The sequence below is a fragment of the Babylonia areolata genome, chromosome 28 (assembly GCF_041734735.1).
Source record: "Babylonia areolata isolate BAREFJ2019XMU chromosome 28, ASM4173473v1, whole genome shotgun sequence".
Lineage (NCBI taxonomy): Eukaryota > Metazoa > Mollusca > Gastropoda > Neogastropoda > Buccinidae > Babylonia > Babylonia areolata.
Window position 1 is genome coordinate 15059410 of NC_134903.1, and position 20821 is coordinate 15080230.

The 20821-nt window shown below is 40.7% G+C and overlaps 1 protein-coding gene across 1 annotated transcript in view; it reads right to left on the reverse strand.

Annotated features, from left to right (window-relative positions):
• Positions 1 to 8938: 8938 nt before the first annotated feature.
• Positions 8939 to 20821, reverse strand: part of LOC143301856 (cathepsin L-like) — a 25600-nt gene continuing 13717 nt past the window's right edge. The window contains exons 9-12 of the mRNA XM_076616272.1: positions 17555 to 17621; positions 15907 to 16119; positions 14687 to 14822; positions 8939 to 10780 (exon numbers count right to left, since the gene is read on the reverse strand). Of these exons, the coding sequence (XP_076472387.1) occupies positions 10602 to 10780; positions 14687 to 14822; positions 15907 to 16119; positions 17555 to 17621 (595 nt within the window). The 3' untranslated portion in view covers positions 8939 to 10601. The remainder of the gene's footprint in view (positions 10781 to 14686; positions 14823 to 15906; positions 16120 to 17554; positions 17622 to 20821) is intronic.

Below are 20821 nucleotides of genomic sequence, written 5' to 3' on the forward strand. Positions count from 1 at the left end.
CCTGGTGGGTTCAGCTTCGGTGCGGTCGCTACTCCTGCTGATTCTGCCCCCGCCCCCGCCCCGGCCAGTGGGTTCAGTTTTGGTCAGCCAGCGGCAGTTAAGGCTGCAGAAGGTGCGGGCACTTTCGCCTTCGGTCAGCCGGCTGGCACGACCACCACTGCTGGAGCGTTCAGTTTTGGGGCCACGCCCGGCACCACCGCAACGGCAGGCGGCGGTTTCAGTTTGGGTCAGAGCCAGCCGTCTGCTGGTGGCTCGGCGTTCAGCTTCGGTCAGCCCTCCTCCACTTCCTCCACTGCCAACCCTGGTTTCAGCTTTGGGACGGCTGCCACTGCCACCAAAACTGCCGCCTCAGCCACAACCGGGTTTGGGGCTCCATCAAACCAGGCGACCGGTGGCTTTGCTTTTGGCGCCCAGACCTCCACCACTAGCACGGCTCCTGCCAGCGGCGGCTTTTCCTTTGGCTTGGCTGGCAGCTCCAAGCCTTCCGGTGTCTTTGGGCAGGCCAACCCTTCCCAGAATCCTGCACCGGCCTTCGGCTCTGGCCAGACAACGGCAACGGCGGCAGCGCCCAACCCTTTTGGTGGTGGTGGTGGTGGGGGGTCAGGGTTCGGGTTCGGCACCAACCCCCAGTCCCAGCAGCCTGCGGCAGCCCCAGCATTTGGGGCTGCCCCCCAGCCCCAGCCCTCCTCAGGAGGCTTTGGTGGTTTCGGCGCCGGTTCCTCGACCCCAACCGGTTTCAGTTTTGGCACATCGTCGACGGCAACGGCACCGAAACCTGCACCGGCTTTCGGGTCTGGCATGGCTCCGGCTTTTGGTAGCGGTGCACAGCCGCCGGCTTTTGGCTCGTCGCAGCCTGGCAACCCTGCGGCTCCTGTGTTCGGATCCTCCGGGAACCAGAGCAGCTCGACGCCGGGTGGAGGAGGGAGTCCTTTTGTGTTTGGGTCTGGGGGGCAGCCCTCCACAGGGTTCTCTTTCGGGGCTCCGACCAACCCCGGTGGTGGTGGTGGTGGTGGTAACGGTGGGTTTGACTTCAGTGCGGCTGTCGGTGGTGGTCCCAGTTTCAATTTTGGTGAGTGATGGGAGTGAGGTGTGTGTGTGTGTGTGTGTGTTTGTTGTGTGTGTGTGTGTGTGTGTGTTTGTTGTGTGTGTTGTGTGTGTGTGTTTGTGTGTGTATGTGCGTGTGTACGTGCGAGCACGTGGATGCATGTATAGTTGTATATAAAGATATATGTTTGCGATTTTTTTTTATGTGAGCATCAGTCTTAAATATATAATTGTTATTGTTGTTATCAATTGTTGTTATTGATATTATCGATTTATTGTAATTACTATTACTACTGCTATTTTTTCTACTTCTTATACTGCCGAGTACTACTAGTGCTAGTACTACAACTACTTCTGTTAATATTAACCATTTTTAATTATCATACTGGCAGTATCATCATTGTTGTTCTTAATATTATTTTCATTACTGTTTAACAACCATTGTTATTGAATTATTTTATATTATTATTATGAACTGACCATCCAATATTTCAGGTGCAGGGGGAGGACAAACCAACATGTTCACACCTGGTGCTGGAACTACCGCCCCCAAACCTCGCTCCACCGCTGTCAGGGCTCGGCGCCGTGGTGCCCGAAGATGAGAGCGGTTCATCTCGCCCCCCCCCCCACCCCCCCTACCCCCACACACCCCTCCATGTCGCTGTCATGGAGTTTGAAAAATGACTCGCTCACATGTGGCTCTTCATCTTCACTAGCTCGTAATAGGGTGATCGTATCTGATGATGACTCGCTCATGTCTATTGTTGATCTTGTCTCTGTTAATTATTTGGGTGTGAGAGTTTCTGAAAATCACTAGCTCATGCATATTCATCTTGTTGCTGTTCATGTTTGGGTGTGACAGTTTCTGAAATAGTGAAAATGACTATCTCATACATATTCATCGACACTGTTCATGTTTGGGTGTGACAGTTTCTGAAAATGACAAGCTCATACATATTCATCGTCACTGTTCATGTTTGGGTCTGACAGTTTCTGAAAATGACAAGCTCATACATATTCATCGTCACTGTTCATTGTTCGGTGTGGAAGTTTCTGAAAATGACAAGCTCATACATATTCATGATCACTGTTCATTGTTTGGGTGTGACAGTTTCTGAAAATGACTAGCTCATACATATTCATCGTCACTGTTCATTGTTTGGGTGTGGCAGTTTCTGAAAATGACTAGCTCATACAATGATACATATTCATCGTCACTGTTCATTGTTTGGGTGTGGCAGTTTCTGAAAATGACTAGCTCATACATATTCATCGTCACTGTTCATTTGGGTATGACAGTTTCTGAAAACGGCTAGCTCATACATATTCATCATCACTGTTCATTGTTTGGGTATGACAGTTTCTGAAAACGGCTAGCTCATACATATTCATCATCACTGTTCATTGTTTGGGTATGACAGTTTCTGAAAACGGCTAGCTCATACACATTCATCGTCACTGTTCATTGTTTGGGTATGACAGTTTCTGAAAACGGCTAGCTCATACATATTCATCATCACTGTTCATTGTTTGGGTATGACAGTTTCTGAAAAAGGCTAGCTCATACATATTCATCGTCACTGTTCATTGTTTGGGTATGACAGTTTCTGAAAACGGCTAGCTCATACATATTCATCATCACTGTTCATTGTTTGGGTATGACAGTTTCTGAAAACGGCTAGCTCATACATATTCATCATCACTGTTCATTGTTTGGTTATGACAGTTTCTGAAAATGGCTAGCTCATATTTGTGTTCATTGTCACTGTTCGTGTAAAGATGACGGTATCTGAAAATGTGTCGCCGATGCTTATTCATTGTATTTGTTCATGTTTGGGTGAGAGTTTCTGAAAAAGACTCGCTCATACATATTCATCGTCTCTGTTCATGTTTGGGTGACAGCATCTGAAAATGACTCGCTCATACATATTCATCGTCTCTGCTCATGTTTGGGTGACAGCATCTGAAAATGATTCGCTCATACATATTCATCATCTCTGTCAATGTTTGGGTGACAGCATCTGAAAATGACTCGCTCATACATATTCATCATCTCTGTTCATGTTTGGGTGACAGCATCTGAAAATGATTTGCTCATACATATTCATCATCTCTGTCAATGTTTGGGTGACAGCATCTGAAAATGACTCGCTCATACATATTCATCGTCTCTGTTCATGTTTGGGTGACAGCATCTGAAAATGACTCGCTCATACATATTCATCGTCTCTGTTCATGTTTGGGTGACAGCATCTGGAAATGATTCGCTCATACATATTCATCGTCTCTGTCCATGTTTGGGTGACAACATCTGGAAACGATTCGCTCATAAACATTCACCGTCACCATTCATGTTTGTGTGAAAGTATCTGAAAATGACGAGCTCATGCGTGTTCGTGTTTGACAAGTGGGAGACAAGTTTCCTGTGTGTGCAGTGTCCAGAGGTGAAGGCACTGTCGCTCGTTGACCTGTGTGAAACTGATGCATCTTTTGAAGGGAACTTGGACGTAGTTGCTAAAGCGGAGGAAAGCTAGCTGTCATTGGTTGACCCTGTGAAACTGATAACATTTTTTTTAAGGGAAGTTGTCGCTGTCGTGGAAGAAAACTGTCATTGGTTGACAACGGTGAAACTTGTGTGTCTTTTAGCCGGGAAATTGTGGCTGAAGTTGAGGCAAAGCTTTCATTGGTCAATGCGTGACGTAGTAGCTTTCAGCAGGAAATCGTTGCTTTGGGTTGAGGATAGCCGTCATTGGTTGACAACGGTGAAACTTGTGTGTCTTTTAGCCGGGAAATTGTGGCTGAAGTTGAGGCAAAGCTTTCATTGGTCAGTGCCTGACGTTGTAGCTTTCAGCAGGAAATCATTGCTTTGGGTTGAGGATAGCTGTCATTGGTTGACAACGGTGAAACTTGTGTGTCTTTTAGCCGGGAAATTGTGGCTGTAGTTGAGGCAAAGCTTTCATTGGTCAGTGCCTGACGTTGTAGCTTTCAGCAGGAAATCGTTGCTTTGGGTTGAGGATAGCTGTCATTGGTTGACTCATTGTTAAACTTGTGCATCTTTCAGTGGAAAAATCATGGCCGTGGTTGAAGATTTACTGCATGAAACTTGTGTACATACATACAATACATTTTTTCAGAGGGAATGTTTTGCTGGTCTTAATGCTTGAAGATGAAACATTGGATTTCCTAATCAGAAATCTGTATTTCTTGTTTTTTTTATCACTCAGTGCGACTTACTGTTAATCACAAAGGATAATGATATTGGTAGTAAGAGCTTATGTATTGGTTTTTTTTTTTTTGTTGGGTGTTTTTTTTGTGTGTGTGTGTTTGTTTTTAACACATTTTATCCTAGTTCATCCAAGTTACAAATGTTTTAGTTGGAGCTTGTAGCTGGAGTTACAAAAAAACAGTGAAAAAACAACTCCATATTTTTGTTTGTTTGTTCTTTTTTTTAATTTTCTCCAGATATTTGTTTATTTTATTGATTGATTTTTTATACAATACAGATAAACATTGCTCCAGCTGAAACACATGCAGTACATGACGTTAGAATGACAGTGACATGTGAACAAGAACAAAACAGATATGATGCGTGCACACATACGTATATAGGCTACATGCTGTAGGCAGGCTTATGCTCTTGTTTGAGTGTTTTGATTAGAAATTAGCTGGGATTTTTTTTTTATATTTTTTTTATAGAAATTCAACATTAACTTTCTGTGTGTGCCCTTTCAAAACTGGTTTGAGGTTTTTATCAACTTCTTAACATTTCTTGCTTTGGGTTTTTTTGCTTTTTGTTTGGTTTTGATTGTATGTATTTTTGTTTTTGTTTAAAAAAATCAGCTAGCTTTTTTTCTTTCACATGCTCTGGTTAAAGTTTGTGTTTTTGATTAGTGTTCTCACCAGTTCTGATCTCTTGGATGATTGATTCAAAGTTGTTGCTTTTTTCGTGTTTTTTTTTCTCTTTTCTTTAAATACCCACACCTGGTTTTTCTAAAACAGTTGCTGAAACCCAGATCTTTTACTTTGATAATCAATGCATCGTTTCGTTTTCTTGTTAGAAATTGGAATGGAAGCGTGTAGATGAATATTTGTTTCATTTTCTTATTTTATTTTTTTTCAGATATTAAAATGACTGAGATATACATTAGAGACATGGGACACAAACTGAAGCGTGCTTCAAGGAGCAGACATGCGGCATCAGTTGAATAATTTGTTGGATTAAAAGAAAAGAAAAGAAAGAAAAAAGAATTTGTATGTTCATCATGTTCGTTTTATTGTGTGTTTGTTTTGCTACACATGTAGTAAGGACTTTGTCTTCTGGGAGTGAGCATTAGTTTCTGTGCAGTGATCATGTATTGATACTTATCTCCAGATGTTTATAGACTTTCAGATCAAGGAAAATAAATTTTTGTTTTTGTTTATGTCACTGTGGTCCGGTCTTACGAAGGAGGGCTCAAACTTTGCAGAAAATATATTGTAGAAGATGCTTTATAGGGATGATTATCGTCTTTCACATTCTCTTGATGTTTCTGCCCTTGCTTATTACAGTATCATTAAATTTGGTGTGTAAAGATGGTAGGTTTGGTGTTTATGGTCATGACTTTAGATTCTGCTCATTTTGTAGTATTTTAACTCAAGGTGACAACATTTGATTTATTGTTTAAAGTAGTGACTTTACATTTAGTGTTTACTGAAATAGTGTTAGGCTTGAGTGTTTACTGTAATGAAATTATGTTCAGTGTTTACATCGACATCAGATTTGGTGTTTACAGTAACGACATTTAGTATGCAAATATGTTTTTTTGTCTTTTTTTTGGGGGGGGGGGGTGTGTGGGGGGGATTGATGAACATGTGATAGTGGTGGAAGCAAAATAGCTACCATCATTATTTTTTTGGTGTTCAAGAATGGTTCATTGACGTACATGTGATAGTGATCAAAGTGTAATGTCAACCGTTATTATTTTTTTGTTCGAGAAAGGGTTATTGACGAACATGTGATTGTGATGGAGGCTCAGTCTGCCATTATTATTATTACTATTTTTGTTTTTGTTCAAGAAGAGGTTATTGATGAACGTGTCATTGTGATTGAAGCTAAATCTGGTAAATGTCAACCACTGCTTTTGGTGGGTTTGTGGGTTACGGTATAATATTAGATCCACTCCCTCACAGGAAAGCTGAATATCTACCATGATTATTTTATTTTTTTTGTTCAAGAATGAATCATCATGACGATCATGTTATCGTGGTCGAAGCTGAATGTCTGCCATTGGTGTGCCGAGTTCATCGGTGGGTGTTGTGCGTTGTGTGTGCCGAAGATATCGCTGATCGCGTCTCTCCAATTCTCATCTGGTGCTTCAAGCGTGGCCTTCACTTTAGCTTGAGGAAGTGTTCATAGTGTGTACAGAATTACGGACGTCTCATTGTGAGTGTGTGTGTGTACTTGCGACAGTGAAATAACAGAACGGACAGAACAGAATATGGACACCAGGTTTTGTGTGAGCAGTCAAATGTGTAACACTGTACATAGCTTGTATACAGTTTGATATACAATGGAACATTGGTATGTTTATCATGATCTTGAAAAAAAACCCAAACTAACTCATCCCCTGTTCTTGCAAATATTTAGTAGTGAATCACAGTCCATATTCAACATATTGTGTACACGATTAGTACAGATTATATTTCGTCATGTTTCTTACTCGCATAATATCATAACCATGTCACATATTTGCACAGCTACCACCACCTTGTCTCTCTAGCTCTACTTAAAAAGAAAAGAAAGAAAGAAAAAGTGTTAAGTATTTCTATGTTGTTTGGATTTCCATATTGACATTTTTGTGATAAGCATTTTTTCTTTTAGGTTTTATTAAGTTTTGGTATTAAGACATGCACACCCTACCCAACCCCACCTCTTCTTCCCCATCAGCCTCTGGTTTGGTTTTTTTTTTTTTAAACCCTTGGTTAGTTGGTATTCCCGAGTTATTTTTTACTGGAGAACACGTTGTGGCAGTTGTGCATTTTGTTTGATATGGAAAGTATTAAGTTAAACTTTAGAAGATGAAAAGTGTTTATTTATTTAGAATTCAGGAGAAAAGAGTTTTTATTTTTTTTTTTTTTGTTCTGATGATGGCAAAAAGATGGAGAGAAAAAAGCCCCAATGTTGAGTCATTGAAACAATGGGCTTCAGTGTCTTTTTTGCTTCCTTTTTGAATTATTTGTTTTAATAAAAAGTTTTTATTTTTCAGTCCTTTTGTCCCGGAATATTAACCTTTGGTATTCCATTAAATTTTGTTCATATGTTGATGTATTTCGTTATTTATTTTTGGTACAATTTATTTATTCAATCAAGAGGTAATTATGTCATTCAGTTTGGATACCAGAACCAACATTTTTATCATGCATTTGTGATGCTATGTTAATTTGAACACATTAATCACCGTATGTAAATACTTGTAATTTCATTCCCTTTGAATTAATTTTGGTGGAATAAATGTTAGATTTGTATGTGTTTATTGCTGCTTCATGCTTGACAGTTAGTAGGGTAACACTCAAACTCACAGACGAACATGCATGCATGCGTACATGCACACACACATGCAAACAGGATACCACATATAGGAAACTCAAGCAGTGCACATAATACATTAAGAGACCTGCCACCAAAAAATGTAAATGTGTTCCTGAGTTTTGAGTCCTTCAGTCATTGTGACTTTTGTGAAGAGTGCTTGTATATTGTGTGGCAGAACTGTGAGAATCTTTGTGACTGGAAATGTTGTAATATAATACATTGTGCATCATGCCTGTCAAAACATTTTTGTTGTTTGTTTATTTGGATGATTGATACGAATGACGGAGTGATGGCCTAGAGGTAATGCGTCCGCCTAGGAAGCAAGAAAATCTGAGCGTGCTGGTTCGAATCACGGCTCAGCCGCCGATATTTTCTCCCCCTCCACTACAGCTTGAGTGGTGGTCTGGACGCTAGTCATTCGGATGAGACGATAAACCGAGGTCCCGTGTACAGCATGCACTTAGTGCGCGTGAAAGAACCCACAGCAACTAAAGTGTTGTTCCTGGCAAAATTCTGTAGAAAAATCCAAATAAAACTGCATGCATGAAAAAATACCAAAAAAAATGGGTGGCGCTGTAGTGTAGTGACGCGCTCTCCCTGGGGAGAGCAGCCCGAATTTCACACAGAGAAATCTGTTGTGATAAAAAGAAATACAAATACAAAACAGTTGTGGGAGTGCATGTGTGAGTTTGCATGTCTTTAACAGATGGTAAATTAATTTTTACACTTTCAGTTCAGTTTCTCAAGGAGGCAAGGAAAAAATCCATATTCACTACACCACATCTGCTAAACTGAAAGCAGATGCCATGACTAGCAACAGAACCCAGCGTGCTTTGACAAGCCTTGAGAGAAAATGGAATAAAATGACGTAAAATAACATGAATAAACAGATAAATAAATGTATAAATATTTGAAGTAATGAACAGAATAAAGTGACCAAATGAAAAACAGACAGAAAAAAAAATGTAACTGAATAAATGAATAATGGTCTGAATAATGATTTGAAAAACAATGATAATATTAATCAATAACTAACTAAATAAGTAAATGCACAAACACGTACACACAGTGTCACACGCACACACGCACACACACACACACACATTTACGACAGATAATACAACAAATATGCAGTCTCACAGGCATGAAAACACAAACAAATGTACACAGGTCCAACACTACACATAAAAGCACACAAACCCCGACACAAACGCACATGTACACACATCTATATACCTCATCTCCCACATTGTACACACACACACACACTGATCTACATCAAATTCTAGTGCAATAACCCTCAAAATAGAGTCGAAAAACCACAGATAATTGGTCATAATATTTACCATTGGAAACATCTTTAAACACATGCACAAAAACTGATGTTCAAACACGTCCTCGTATTTTGGATAAAAACACCATATTAAAAGTTGGTTTTCTGTTGTTTTTTTTTGATGCATTGTTTATTGTTAAGAATTTCCACAAAAGGGAGTATCACACATAAACATTCCTATGTCTGTGCACACATAGGCAGTTGACAAATGCACACACACACACACACGCATGTATATAATTATGTACAACATATGACAAAAACATAAAACATCAGATGTTAACAATAGTATGACATCACTAATTATAACCACTTCACCTGTTTAGTCAAATAAACATTACGTGTGCAATTTTTGAACTTTTCTTTTCTTTATCGCACCTATGGCATACCTAAAACCAAACTGAGTAAACGTTTTTTACATCCTTTTTAAGTTTTTTTTATAATAAGCCAGGAAGCATAACTAAATTCTCAAGGTAGCATTAATTGTCTGTATGATAGCTTAATTACGGACACGATTTTGTACGTTTTCATGCTCAATGCTCGTGACAAAATGTCTGGGTTTTTCAAAGATTTTTTTTTAATAAGCCAGGAAGCGTTATTCAATTCTCCAAGTAACTAACATTAATTGTCTGTATGACAGCTTAATTATGGACACACTTTTGTACGTTTTTATGTTCAATGCTTGTGACGAAATGTCTGTGGTTTTCATTGATCTACTGTATGTACGTACATCTCTGTTAATGCTAAACACTATGTGGAGGGATGGCCTAGAGGTAACGCGTCCACCTGGGAAGCGAGAGAATCTGAGCGCGCTGGTTCAAATCACGGCTCAGCCGCTGATATTTTCTTCTCCTCCGCTAGACCGTGAGTGGTGGTCTGGACGCTAGTCATTCGGACGAGACGATAAACTGAGGTCCCGCGTGCAACATGCACTTAGCGCACGTAAAAAGAACCCACGGCAACAAAAGGGTTGTTCCTGGCAAAATCATGTAGAAAAATCCCCTTCAATAGGTTAAAAAATTTATTTGACTGACCAGATATTCAAAGTGAATGGATTGGCCAATGATCTGTTAGAATTTCTCCTCTCCCCTCTGTTCCCCCTCCTCCACCACCTTACCCTCCATTCTTCTAAATTTTCTTTTTCTTCTTCGTGTTTTTCTTCTATTAGGCCAATTACTTTGGTGATAATAAATTTAATCTCATGTTAATATTGATATTAGCATTATTTTACTATATTATGTACTGTTTGCTTATTTGTTTTATTTCATTATTTCATTACTTACTGTTTATGAATGTTATTTGATACAAGTCATAATATGGTTCATCAGCCGTCATGATAAAATTGAATGCAACGTTGTGAGCACAGTATAAGCTTTAAGCTTGTTGATGCTCTTTTGTCATTCACTGCATTGTAATCATGTGTATTGTTGAATAATTAAAGATTATTTAAACCAATAGGTTAAAAAAAAATGCACTCAGGAAAAAGAAAAAAAGGGTGGCGCTGCAGTGTAGCGATGCGCTCTCCCTGCCTGGGGAGAGCAGCGCGTATGTCACACACAGAAATCTGTTGTGATAAAAACAGAGAAATACAAATACAAATAAAAGTTATATCGTGGTAAAACGCACGCCCCACGGTAAGGGGCCCTTGCAGGGGGCTCAAGCTTTGTGGAGCAGTGCCGTGGTGACCTGGGTGTTGAGGCCGCACTCCCCGGAACCCCGCTTAATGAGGAAGTAACCCTGCTGGCCCCACTTGTGGCCCCAAGAGTTCTTCACCTTCCAGTAGGGTTTGCTCTCCAGCAGGCCCTTCTCTACTCCCCAACCCACCAAGAGCACAGCTGAAACATATGGTGTGGGTGTGATTAGAAGATCGTTTGACTCTCCTCATTTTTTTTATTATTGACTCACTTGTGTAAACAAAGTGAGTCTATGTTTTAACCCGGTGTTCGGTTGTGTGTGTGTGTGTGTGTGTGTGTGTGTGTGTGTGTGTGTGTGTGTGTGTGTGTGTCTGTGGTAAACTTTAACATTGACATTTTCTCTGCAAATACTTTGTCAGTTGACACCGAATTTGGCATAAAAATAGGAAAAATTCAGTTCTTTCCAGTCATCTTGTTTAAAACAATATTGCGCCAATGGGATGGGCACAAAAAAATAAAAAAAGAAGCCTAATTATATGCAAACTGCATTTACTGTTATATTTATATTTTTTGTATTCCCTAAACTTGGTACTTTGACCTCTTATTCTAACACAACAACAAGAGGAGTCATTATTGTCATTTTTTGTTCAAACAGGAACTTCTTTTGCTAAGCATGGAATTTTTATTTATTTTGCAAACGTTTGGTGCAGATAGTAAAAAAGGGAAATTACTCTGTAATTAATGCTAGGGGACTTAATTTATCACAAGTGAGTCTTGAAGACCTTGCCTCTCTTGTTATTATTATTATTTTTTTGTTGTTTGTTATTTTTATTTTATTTTATTTTTTTATTCATTTAATTTTTTTTAAAATTATTACTTTTTTCATTTATTTATTATATATTTATTTTATTTTTCTCAAGGCCTGACTAAGCGCGCTGGGTTACGCTGCTGGTCAGGCATCTGCTTGGCAGATGTAGTGTAGCGTATATAGATTTGACCGAACGCAGTGAGGCCTCCTTGAGCTACTGATACTGATACTGACACTGGCTGACCACCTCAATAAGAAAATATTTGTCCAGCTGTACATGAGTTTAGTGCGCCCATTACTTGAGTATGGGCACTGTGTGTGGCAACCTGTGCATAAGTCATTGTGGATGTTCAGCGCAGCGCAACAAAACTGCTATCACGCCTGAAGGACGAACCCTATCAGGAGAGACTGCGTGAACTAAAATTACCGTGCTTGGAACACCGGAGGCTACATGGAGACATTATTGAGGTATACAAATACTTGCATGGGTTTTACTCAGTCTCTCGATCTAGCTTCCAACTGCAATGCTTTGAAATTAGAAAAAAACACCAGTGCTGCCTTAATATCAGAGCAAACTACTTCTCCGAAACAGTTGTTAACACCTGGAATGGTTTGCCAGACTCTGTTATTGTTATCATCATCATCATCATCATTATTATTATTACTATTATTGATATTGTTATTGTTGTTGCCATTATTTGTGTATTTGATTATTTGATTATTCATTTATGTTATAAACTCTCCTTGATTTTGGGGCTTATTTATTATTGTAACCTACTTGTTTATATTTAAAGGTCGTTTTACATGCTTTTAGTATTTTTTTTATTTTATAACGAGTGTGAAATGGAGACTGATGGCGGACGCATGGATATTTGATGCAGCATCTCCATTTAAGGACAATAAATTATCTTGTGATCTGTTGACTCTTTTAAAAGCCGCCTGGACAGCTACCAGACTGAGCTGCCTTCAGTGTATGTTCCTGCCTGCCATGTTAACCACCACCTTTGTACTTGCGATTGCCTGCACGTCGCATGCACATAAGTAAATAGATCTCGGACGACGAACAGGCCCTTGACAGGGCCTCAACCTTCTAATAGTCAAGTCAAGTCAAGTGTTTCAAAATTAGATCCAAACTACTTAAACACACACACACACACACACAACAACAAACAAATCTGTAAACCACTATCCCACCATGCAGCACATTTGACAAAATGAAGATCTCCTGACATCAAGCTAAGAAAAAGAAACTACGTTGCTATGACCACGTAACAAAATCCAATGATGGCCTTGCTAAGAACTTCTTCTTCTTCAGCGTTCTCAGACCACGTCAAGTTCAGACGGTCAGTCCAGAGTAGGTTACGAAGTCAGTCCACAGTCCGATGGAGCTTTGTAGCCGTTCCCCCACAACTTGTCCTGGAGCGCTGCAGCGACGCACCCAAACTGAGCAGCTGGATCAAATCTTTTGCAAAACTTAGATTTCGGCTGGCTGTTTTCCTTCCTCCCACGAACCATCCGGGATTGGAACGCCTTGCCCCAGAGAGCCGTGGAGGTCAGCTGGGTCGACACCTTTGTGTCGATGGTCTCCAGGATATAAATACCAGAATATACCCTTTAAAAATTTTATTTAATTTATCATTATTTATTTATTTATTTATTATTTTTTTTGCGAAGAAATCTATGTAGATCTAAATGTATCTTCCGCATTCCCTCTTGTAGTCAGTGATAGAATAGTCAGGTGTTGACTGTGATCACTTTACGGAAGGAAGGAAGGAAGAAGGAAGAACTGGGCTAGATCTGGCACCTAAGCTTTTTGTGTAACTAAGAACAGTCACCAAGAGTCTGTTCAGAGGTGGCCCGTTGTTATATAATGTCCTGTTTTAGCGTCCTAAATCACTGCACCCTTTGGTTACACATTCATGGCTCGATGTTATATAATGTCCTATTTTAGCGTCCTAAATCACTGCACCCTTTGGTTAAATATTCATGGCTCGTTGTTATATAATGTCCTATTTTAGCGTCCTAAATCTTTGCACTTTTTGGTTACACATTCATGGCTCGATGTTATATAATGTCCTATTTTAGCGTTCTAAATCACTGCACATTTTGGTTAAATTTTCATGGCTCGTTGTCATATAATATCCTATTTTAGCGTCCTAAATCATTGCACCTTTTTGTTAAATTTTCATGGCTCGTTGTTATATAATGTCCTATTTTAGCGTCCTAAATCACTGCATCTTTTGGTTGCATATTCATGGCCCGTTGTTATATAATGTCCTATTTTAGCGTCCTAAATCACTGGACCTTTTGGTTAAATATTTATGGCTCGTTTTTATATAATGTCCTATTTTAGCGTCCTAAATCACTGCATCTTTTGGTTAAATTTCCATGGCTCGATGTTATATAATGTCCTATTTTAGCGTCCTAAATCGTTGCACCTTTGGTTACATTTTCTGTGGGACCAAAACAGAAAAAAGTAAGATGGTGGCACCTTAGTTAAGTGATTGAATCTGCATCAAAATTGGGTAAAATAACGTAAAAAACAAGAGTCGAAATCCACTGAAAATGGGTTACAACATCTACAAATAGTAATATCATTTCACACACACACACACACACACACACTCACACACACACACACACACACACAAATGCCGGTAAAATTTGTGCAGTTATTCAGGATGCTAAAACAGGACTTTATCATACTGCCTCGATTTGATCAAAACAACACATATAGCTCCCAGATCTGGATGAGATTTTATTTATCAGCTGACTTGTCTTCGCAAACACACACACACACACACACACATTATATATTATATATCAACAACCATCTACTGGAAGATCTAGTCATCAGCACCATCCACATGTAATATGCAGCTTCTGTGCAAACGTGTGTGTGTGTGTGTGTGTGTGTGTGTGTGTGTGTGTGTGCGGGACGTACATGTGTGATTATGCACAAGTTTTTATATTGATATGCACTTGTATGTATCCTAATTTCTACTGTATCTGTGTTTGTGTATGATTTTCGATCTATGTTCGTATCTTGTTAAGTACTATGCCCCCCACCCCCACCTCCCCGCCCCCCAATCCCCCTCAATATTTCTTGTGACCCCGGTACACTTGGTAATAAAGACATATTATGTTCTATTCTATGTAAATGTATATGTACACACACACACACACACACACATATATATATATTTATATATATAAATTGTGTGTGTGTGTGTGTGTGTGTGTGTGTGTGTGTGTGTGTGCCAGTGCAGACTATAGATATACTACGTGACACGACTTGCCGTGGTTCAGTGCAGTCTTGCTGCAGCCCACAAAGGGAGCGAAGACTCCACGGCGGTAGAACTGAAGCATGGTGGCGTCCAGGGCGATGGACAGGGGGCCCGTGGCCATGAGAGCTGCAGCCATCTCTGTTTCGTTCTGCACACAGCGCCATAGGCAGTCCACGTGCAGAGAGAGAGAGAGAGAGACAGAGACAGACACACACATTCATACACACACACGCGCAGGCGCTCGTACGCGCGCGCGCTCGCACGCACACACACACTCACACTCTCTCCCACATGCTGGATACTGAGGCATGCACAAACACTCACACACTGACATATACACACACTGAGACATGGATACATACACATCCACACATGCGTGCACACACACACACACACAGATAAGTCTCTCTCTCTCTCTCTGTCTCACACACACAGAGCAATATCACACCACACTATACCACATTATACCATGCCACGCCAGATCTCACTACACAGCTGCACACCTCACCACACTGAACCCAACTGCATGTATGTATGTATGTATGTATGTATGTATGTATGTATGTGTGTACGCATGTATGTGTGTATGCGTCCGCCTAGGAAGCGAGAGAATCTGAGCGCGCTGGTTCGAATCACGACTCAGCCGTTGATATTTTCTCCCCCTCCATTAGACCTTGAGTGGTGGTCTGGACGCTAGTCATTCGGATGAGACGATAAACCGAGGTCTCGTGTGCAGCATGCACTTACCGCACGTAAAAGAACCCACGGCAACAAAAGGGTTGTTCCTGGCAAAATTCTGTAGAAAAATCCACTTCGATAGGAAAAACAAATAAAACTGCACGCAGGAAAAAATACAAAAAAATGGGTGGCGCTGTAGTGTAGCGACGTGCTCTGCCTGGGGAGAGCAGCCCGAATTTCACACAGAGAAATCTGTTGTGATAAAAAGGAATACAAATACAAATATATGAATTTAAGTATTCATGTAAATATATGATTATATATACATAGTTGTATATTATGTGTATGTAAAAAGATGAATCTATGTCCAGGTTTATCCTGTTACCGTTTAGGGTTGTGATTTCAGTCTGAACTGAAAAAAGAAAGAATAAAAAACCAACAACAAAAACAAAAAAAGCAAAACAACAACTCAGTTTTCCTTTGTGTATGTGAATGTGTTTTCATGTGGATAAATTATGAAAGAAAAACAAAACAAAAACAAACCCTAACCCAACCTCAGAAATAGCTTTCCAGTCCGCTATCTTTAGCCCGGGGACAAATTTGCTGGGGTCCAGCTTGGCAGCGCAACTTTCGTTCTTGAGACAGTACGGCACCGGTGGCCCGCAGAGAGTCTTGTTGAAGCCTGGAGCCATGCAAGGGAAGCAAGTCCCCTTTTCTCCGCCCAGTCCAGAGCAGTACGAGTAGTCCTCCCATGTCTCAAGGCCTCCCTGGCACACGGTACGGCGGTGATGAGGCAAGACGAGAGACAATAATCAGACAAGGTAAAGTTCTTTCTTACCACTGGCGTGCGTTTTTTTGGTTGTTGTTGTCATTCTGTTCTCGCCCTAACTAGAGTCCACGTTACACAGTGCTAAATGATAAGGCATAGATATGATGGTAATAAAGTATATAGGAAACACACACACACACACACACACACACACACACACACATACACACACACACACACACACACACATACACACACACACAAGGACCTGGCAAATGCCTGGGCTTAGTATGAATGAAGCCTAACACGAGAAAGACGAAAGTTCAGGAATGGAATGTTTTCTTTTGCTTGTAAGACTTGAATTGGAAAACAAACAAAAAGCAAACAAACAACAACAACAATAACAAAAACGACAACAAACAACTGCTACATTTATATGACCGACGGACAGACAGACCGACCAAGATATCACATGTAATCTCGAAATCCGAACAGATCAATCAACTTGTGACGAAATAAAAACTGTGTTTTAACACAGAGAGAGAGAGAGAGAGAGACAGACAGACAGACAGACAGACAGACTCTATCAATGAAATAAAAATTGTGTTTTAACACAGAGGAGAGAGAGAGAGAGGGAGAGACAGACAGTAACACAGAGACAGACAGTAGACGGACTCTATCAAGGAAATAAAAACTTGTGTTTTAACAGAGAGACAGACAGACAGACAGTGAGACAGAGACAGACGACATACAGACTCTATCAATGAAATAAAAACTTGTGTTTTAACACACACACACACACACACACACACACACACACACACACACACACAGTGAGACAGAGACAGACGACAGACAGACTCTATCAATGAAATAAAAACTTGTGTTTTAACACACACACACACATACACACAGAGATTAAGGCAGATTCATACATTATCAAACAGGATAAAACTGAACGCTTTTATAACAAAGTTCAGCAAAGATGTCAGATGCATATGTGGAGAACATATTTCTAGCAACCATGTAATATTCGAATGTCAGAATCTAAAATGTTTTTTGCCAGACTTCACCAAAAGTTCTTTTGAATGTGTTATTAACAATTCCAATATGTTATGTGTTATTGCAGAAGGTTTGCTGCATAGTCCTATAGGACATTTGTTATAGATGTTATAGTTGTTTGATGTTGGCGTTTATAACGTTTCCATTTTTCCTAGCGTTGTCTCTCCCTATTCACCCTCCACACATACACACACTTTTACCCCTCCCCCTCTCACAGCCCCTACCCCCACGGTTTTTTTTTTTTTTTTTTTTTTTTTCGTCTAATATCACTTCAAGTGGAAAGACGTTAAACTGAAGACAACAACAACAACAACAACACACACACACAGTGAGACAGAGACAGACAACAGACTCATCTCCGCCAAGCTCACCGCTTTCTGGATGTACTGATAGGCAAGATACGGCCAGCCACCAAACACCCCACAGTCTGCCCGCAGTCTGAAACCAGCGTTAATTAAACCAGTTATATACACACAATTCTAACCCAAATATCGAGCCCTCGGCCATTATCAAATCACGCCGAAGTACACCATTAAATACCTGCTGGGTTAAAATAAGGGTGGAGATTTTTTTTTGCGATCTCCCATGTCAACATATGTTGCCAAAACCTGCAAATGCCTGAACCCCGTTCGTGTGTATGCGCACGCAGAAGATCAAATACGTACGTACGTACGTATATAAAGATCTTGTGATCCATGTCAGCGTTCGATGGGTTATGGAAACGAGAATATATCCAGCTCGACCCGAAAACGGAGTACGGCTACCTAAATGGCTGGGGTAAAAACGGTCATACACATGTATGCATGATAGTCAGTCGCGTCCGTCTATGACCATCAGAACAGCAGAGGAGGCAACTGCTGTCCAAACTATGTGGGCTGCAATTTGATTATAGTGGAGAGAGAGTGACTAACCGTCCACTTGTACATACGAGTGAACGTGGGAGTTGCAGCCCACGAACGCAGAAGAAGAAGAAGAAGAAGAAGAAGAAGCAGAAGAATGATTGAATCTTTAATGGGTAAAGAATTAGGCACAGTAAAGGCCTTTTTTCAATTCTGCCCATTTAACGACACAAAACATAAAAATAAAGAACGACACAAAACATAGAAATAAAGAAATAAAATGAAATGAAATAAAATAAAATAATAAGAACGACGAATAAGAATAGTAACTGGAATAGTCTATTAAAAGTAACAAAGCAATGAAAAGAACAACTGGTACATTATCATGTACGTACGTACTTTCACACGCACGCGCGCGCGCACATATATATATTTTATAAAACAAGCAAACAAAGACATACGTACACATTCACGCCCACACACTCAAACACACACACACACACACACACACGCACGCACGCACGCACGCACTAACTGTTATTTTGCTAGCACGATCGCACATACATTCAATTTTTCGTTCATCATGGCATGGCAGCTAGTGGACTGAGTACAAGCAAGCATTTAAAGAAGAAGAAGGAGAAGAAGCAGCAGCAGCAGAAGAAGAAGAAACAGCAGCATTCCAATGAGCATTGCTATAACATGAATCGGGTCTGCTGTGGTGACTGTGTAAGATATAGGATCTATGTCAGCAACGTAACTGCAAAAGCCCCCCCCAAAAGCCACCAATTTCAAATGTTAACATTTTTTGGAAAAAACTTATATATTTCAAACTGTTCTTTATTAAAGTTAGCTAGCTATGTGTTAAATAAGTCAAGTTGGTTGTTTATTGTAGGTCCCCACACGAACCTCTTTTCAAATAATAATCTACAGCAGAAGTGCATACAATATTTGATTATTGATAATTTTTTTGTCCTAATCCCGCTTCCCCCGTCCGGCCTCTCACACACACCCTTCCAATAATTATTATGTTTTTTCTTTCTCCAATCACTGACACTCACCCTCTCCATTTTAGATTTAGTACTCTATCTTTTCCACATTCTGTTCTCTCTCTGTGTCTGTCTGTCTGTCTGTCTGTCTCTTCCTTTCTTAGTCCCCTCCTCCTTTTCACCAAACTTCTCGGAAAGTTCTTTTGAATGTATTTTTGACAATTTCAAGATGTTATCTGCTGTTGCAGAAGGTTTGCTGCATAGTCCAATTGGACATGTGTTATCGTTGTTACAGTTGTGTGGTGTCAGCGTTTCCTTCTATATTGTGCCTATGTCTCCCCTTTTAATGTTTTATTTTTTTTTCCAATGCTCTGTATCTTTCCCCACCACACACACACATGCGCATTCACGCGCACACACACATACACACCATTCTTCACCCTCTGCCCAATACCGTTCCCACCACCACGCCCCGCCCTCCCCCCCCTTTTTTTTCCCCGTCTAATATCACTTAAAGTGGAAGACGTTAAACTGAAGACTACTACTACTACAAACTCGTGGGCCCGTGGTGCGCAGTAAGGCACTCCACGCACTGGAATAGAACTGACGGCAACAAAAAGTGTTGTCCTCTGGCAAAACTTCTGTAGAAAAAAAAAATCTTCTGTAGTAAAATCCTCTCTGATACTGAGGTACACAATGTGTGTGTGTGTGTGTGTGTGTGTGTGTGTGTGTGTGTGTGTGTGTGTGTACATACATACATACATTTATATATATATATGTGTGTGTGTGTGTGTGTGTGTGTGTGTGTGTGTGTGTGTGTGTAGCCGTCAGTGTTATGAACCGAGTGGTTTATTATAAAGGGGTCGGTACAAAAGAACTAAGTGAATGATTTACTGAAGGATAGACAAGAATCCCCGCGCACAGGCCAGGAACATATAGGGAGGCCAGTAGCAACACGGCTACAAACGTGACGTCGCCGACAGGATATTGTATCCTTGATCAATCAACGACAGGATTTTGATCCGACAGGATTTTGATCCTTGAAAATATTCTTACGACAGGATAAAGATCCATCAGAAGATAGATCCAAAATTATCCCCTTTAATGTTTCAGTTCAATAAGTTAAATCCATCCCTAAACCACAGCCCTTTACCACCAAGTGTACTTTGTTACAACTTGGCGCTGTGAGCAAAGGATGTTGTAATTCTTTAAATATCTCTTATATAAATCACAGCCCTTAGTCAAGCTAACTCTATCACACACACACACACACACACACATATATATAAATATATATATATATATATATCTGTTCACGCACTCAATGCCTGAGAGAGCGCGCCAAGGCTCAGCTGCAGGTCAAGCAGGCATCTATCTGTCCGATAAATGTGCTGTAGCGCATATGGATTAAAACAAATTTTTTTTTAATTTATTTATTTTTTTTTGCTGCCCTGCCCCATCATCTGCACCGTTTCAGTGGCATTACTCCCACAGCCGCTCATCCCGAACCCCCCCTTCCCCCACCTCACGCCCCCCCACTGTCCCCCCCCCCCCCCCGCCTCCCCATACACACAACCACAACCCAGTTTCGTCTGTCGCATGCTGGTCCCCAGTGCCGGCAGTTCTCAGGGAACTACCGATGTTTAAGGTCGTCAGGAAGAGGCCACACACCAGAGGAGACCCTGCATGGGGGGAGCATGGGGGTTCGGGGGTGGGGGGGGGGGGGGGGGTGGGGGCTGCTGCGGTATATGGATTTGCCCGAACGCGTTGACGCCGCCTCCTTGAGCCGTGGGAACCTGAAGCTGAAAGAGAA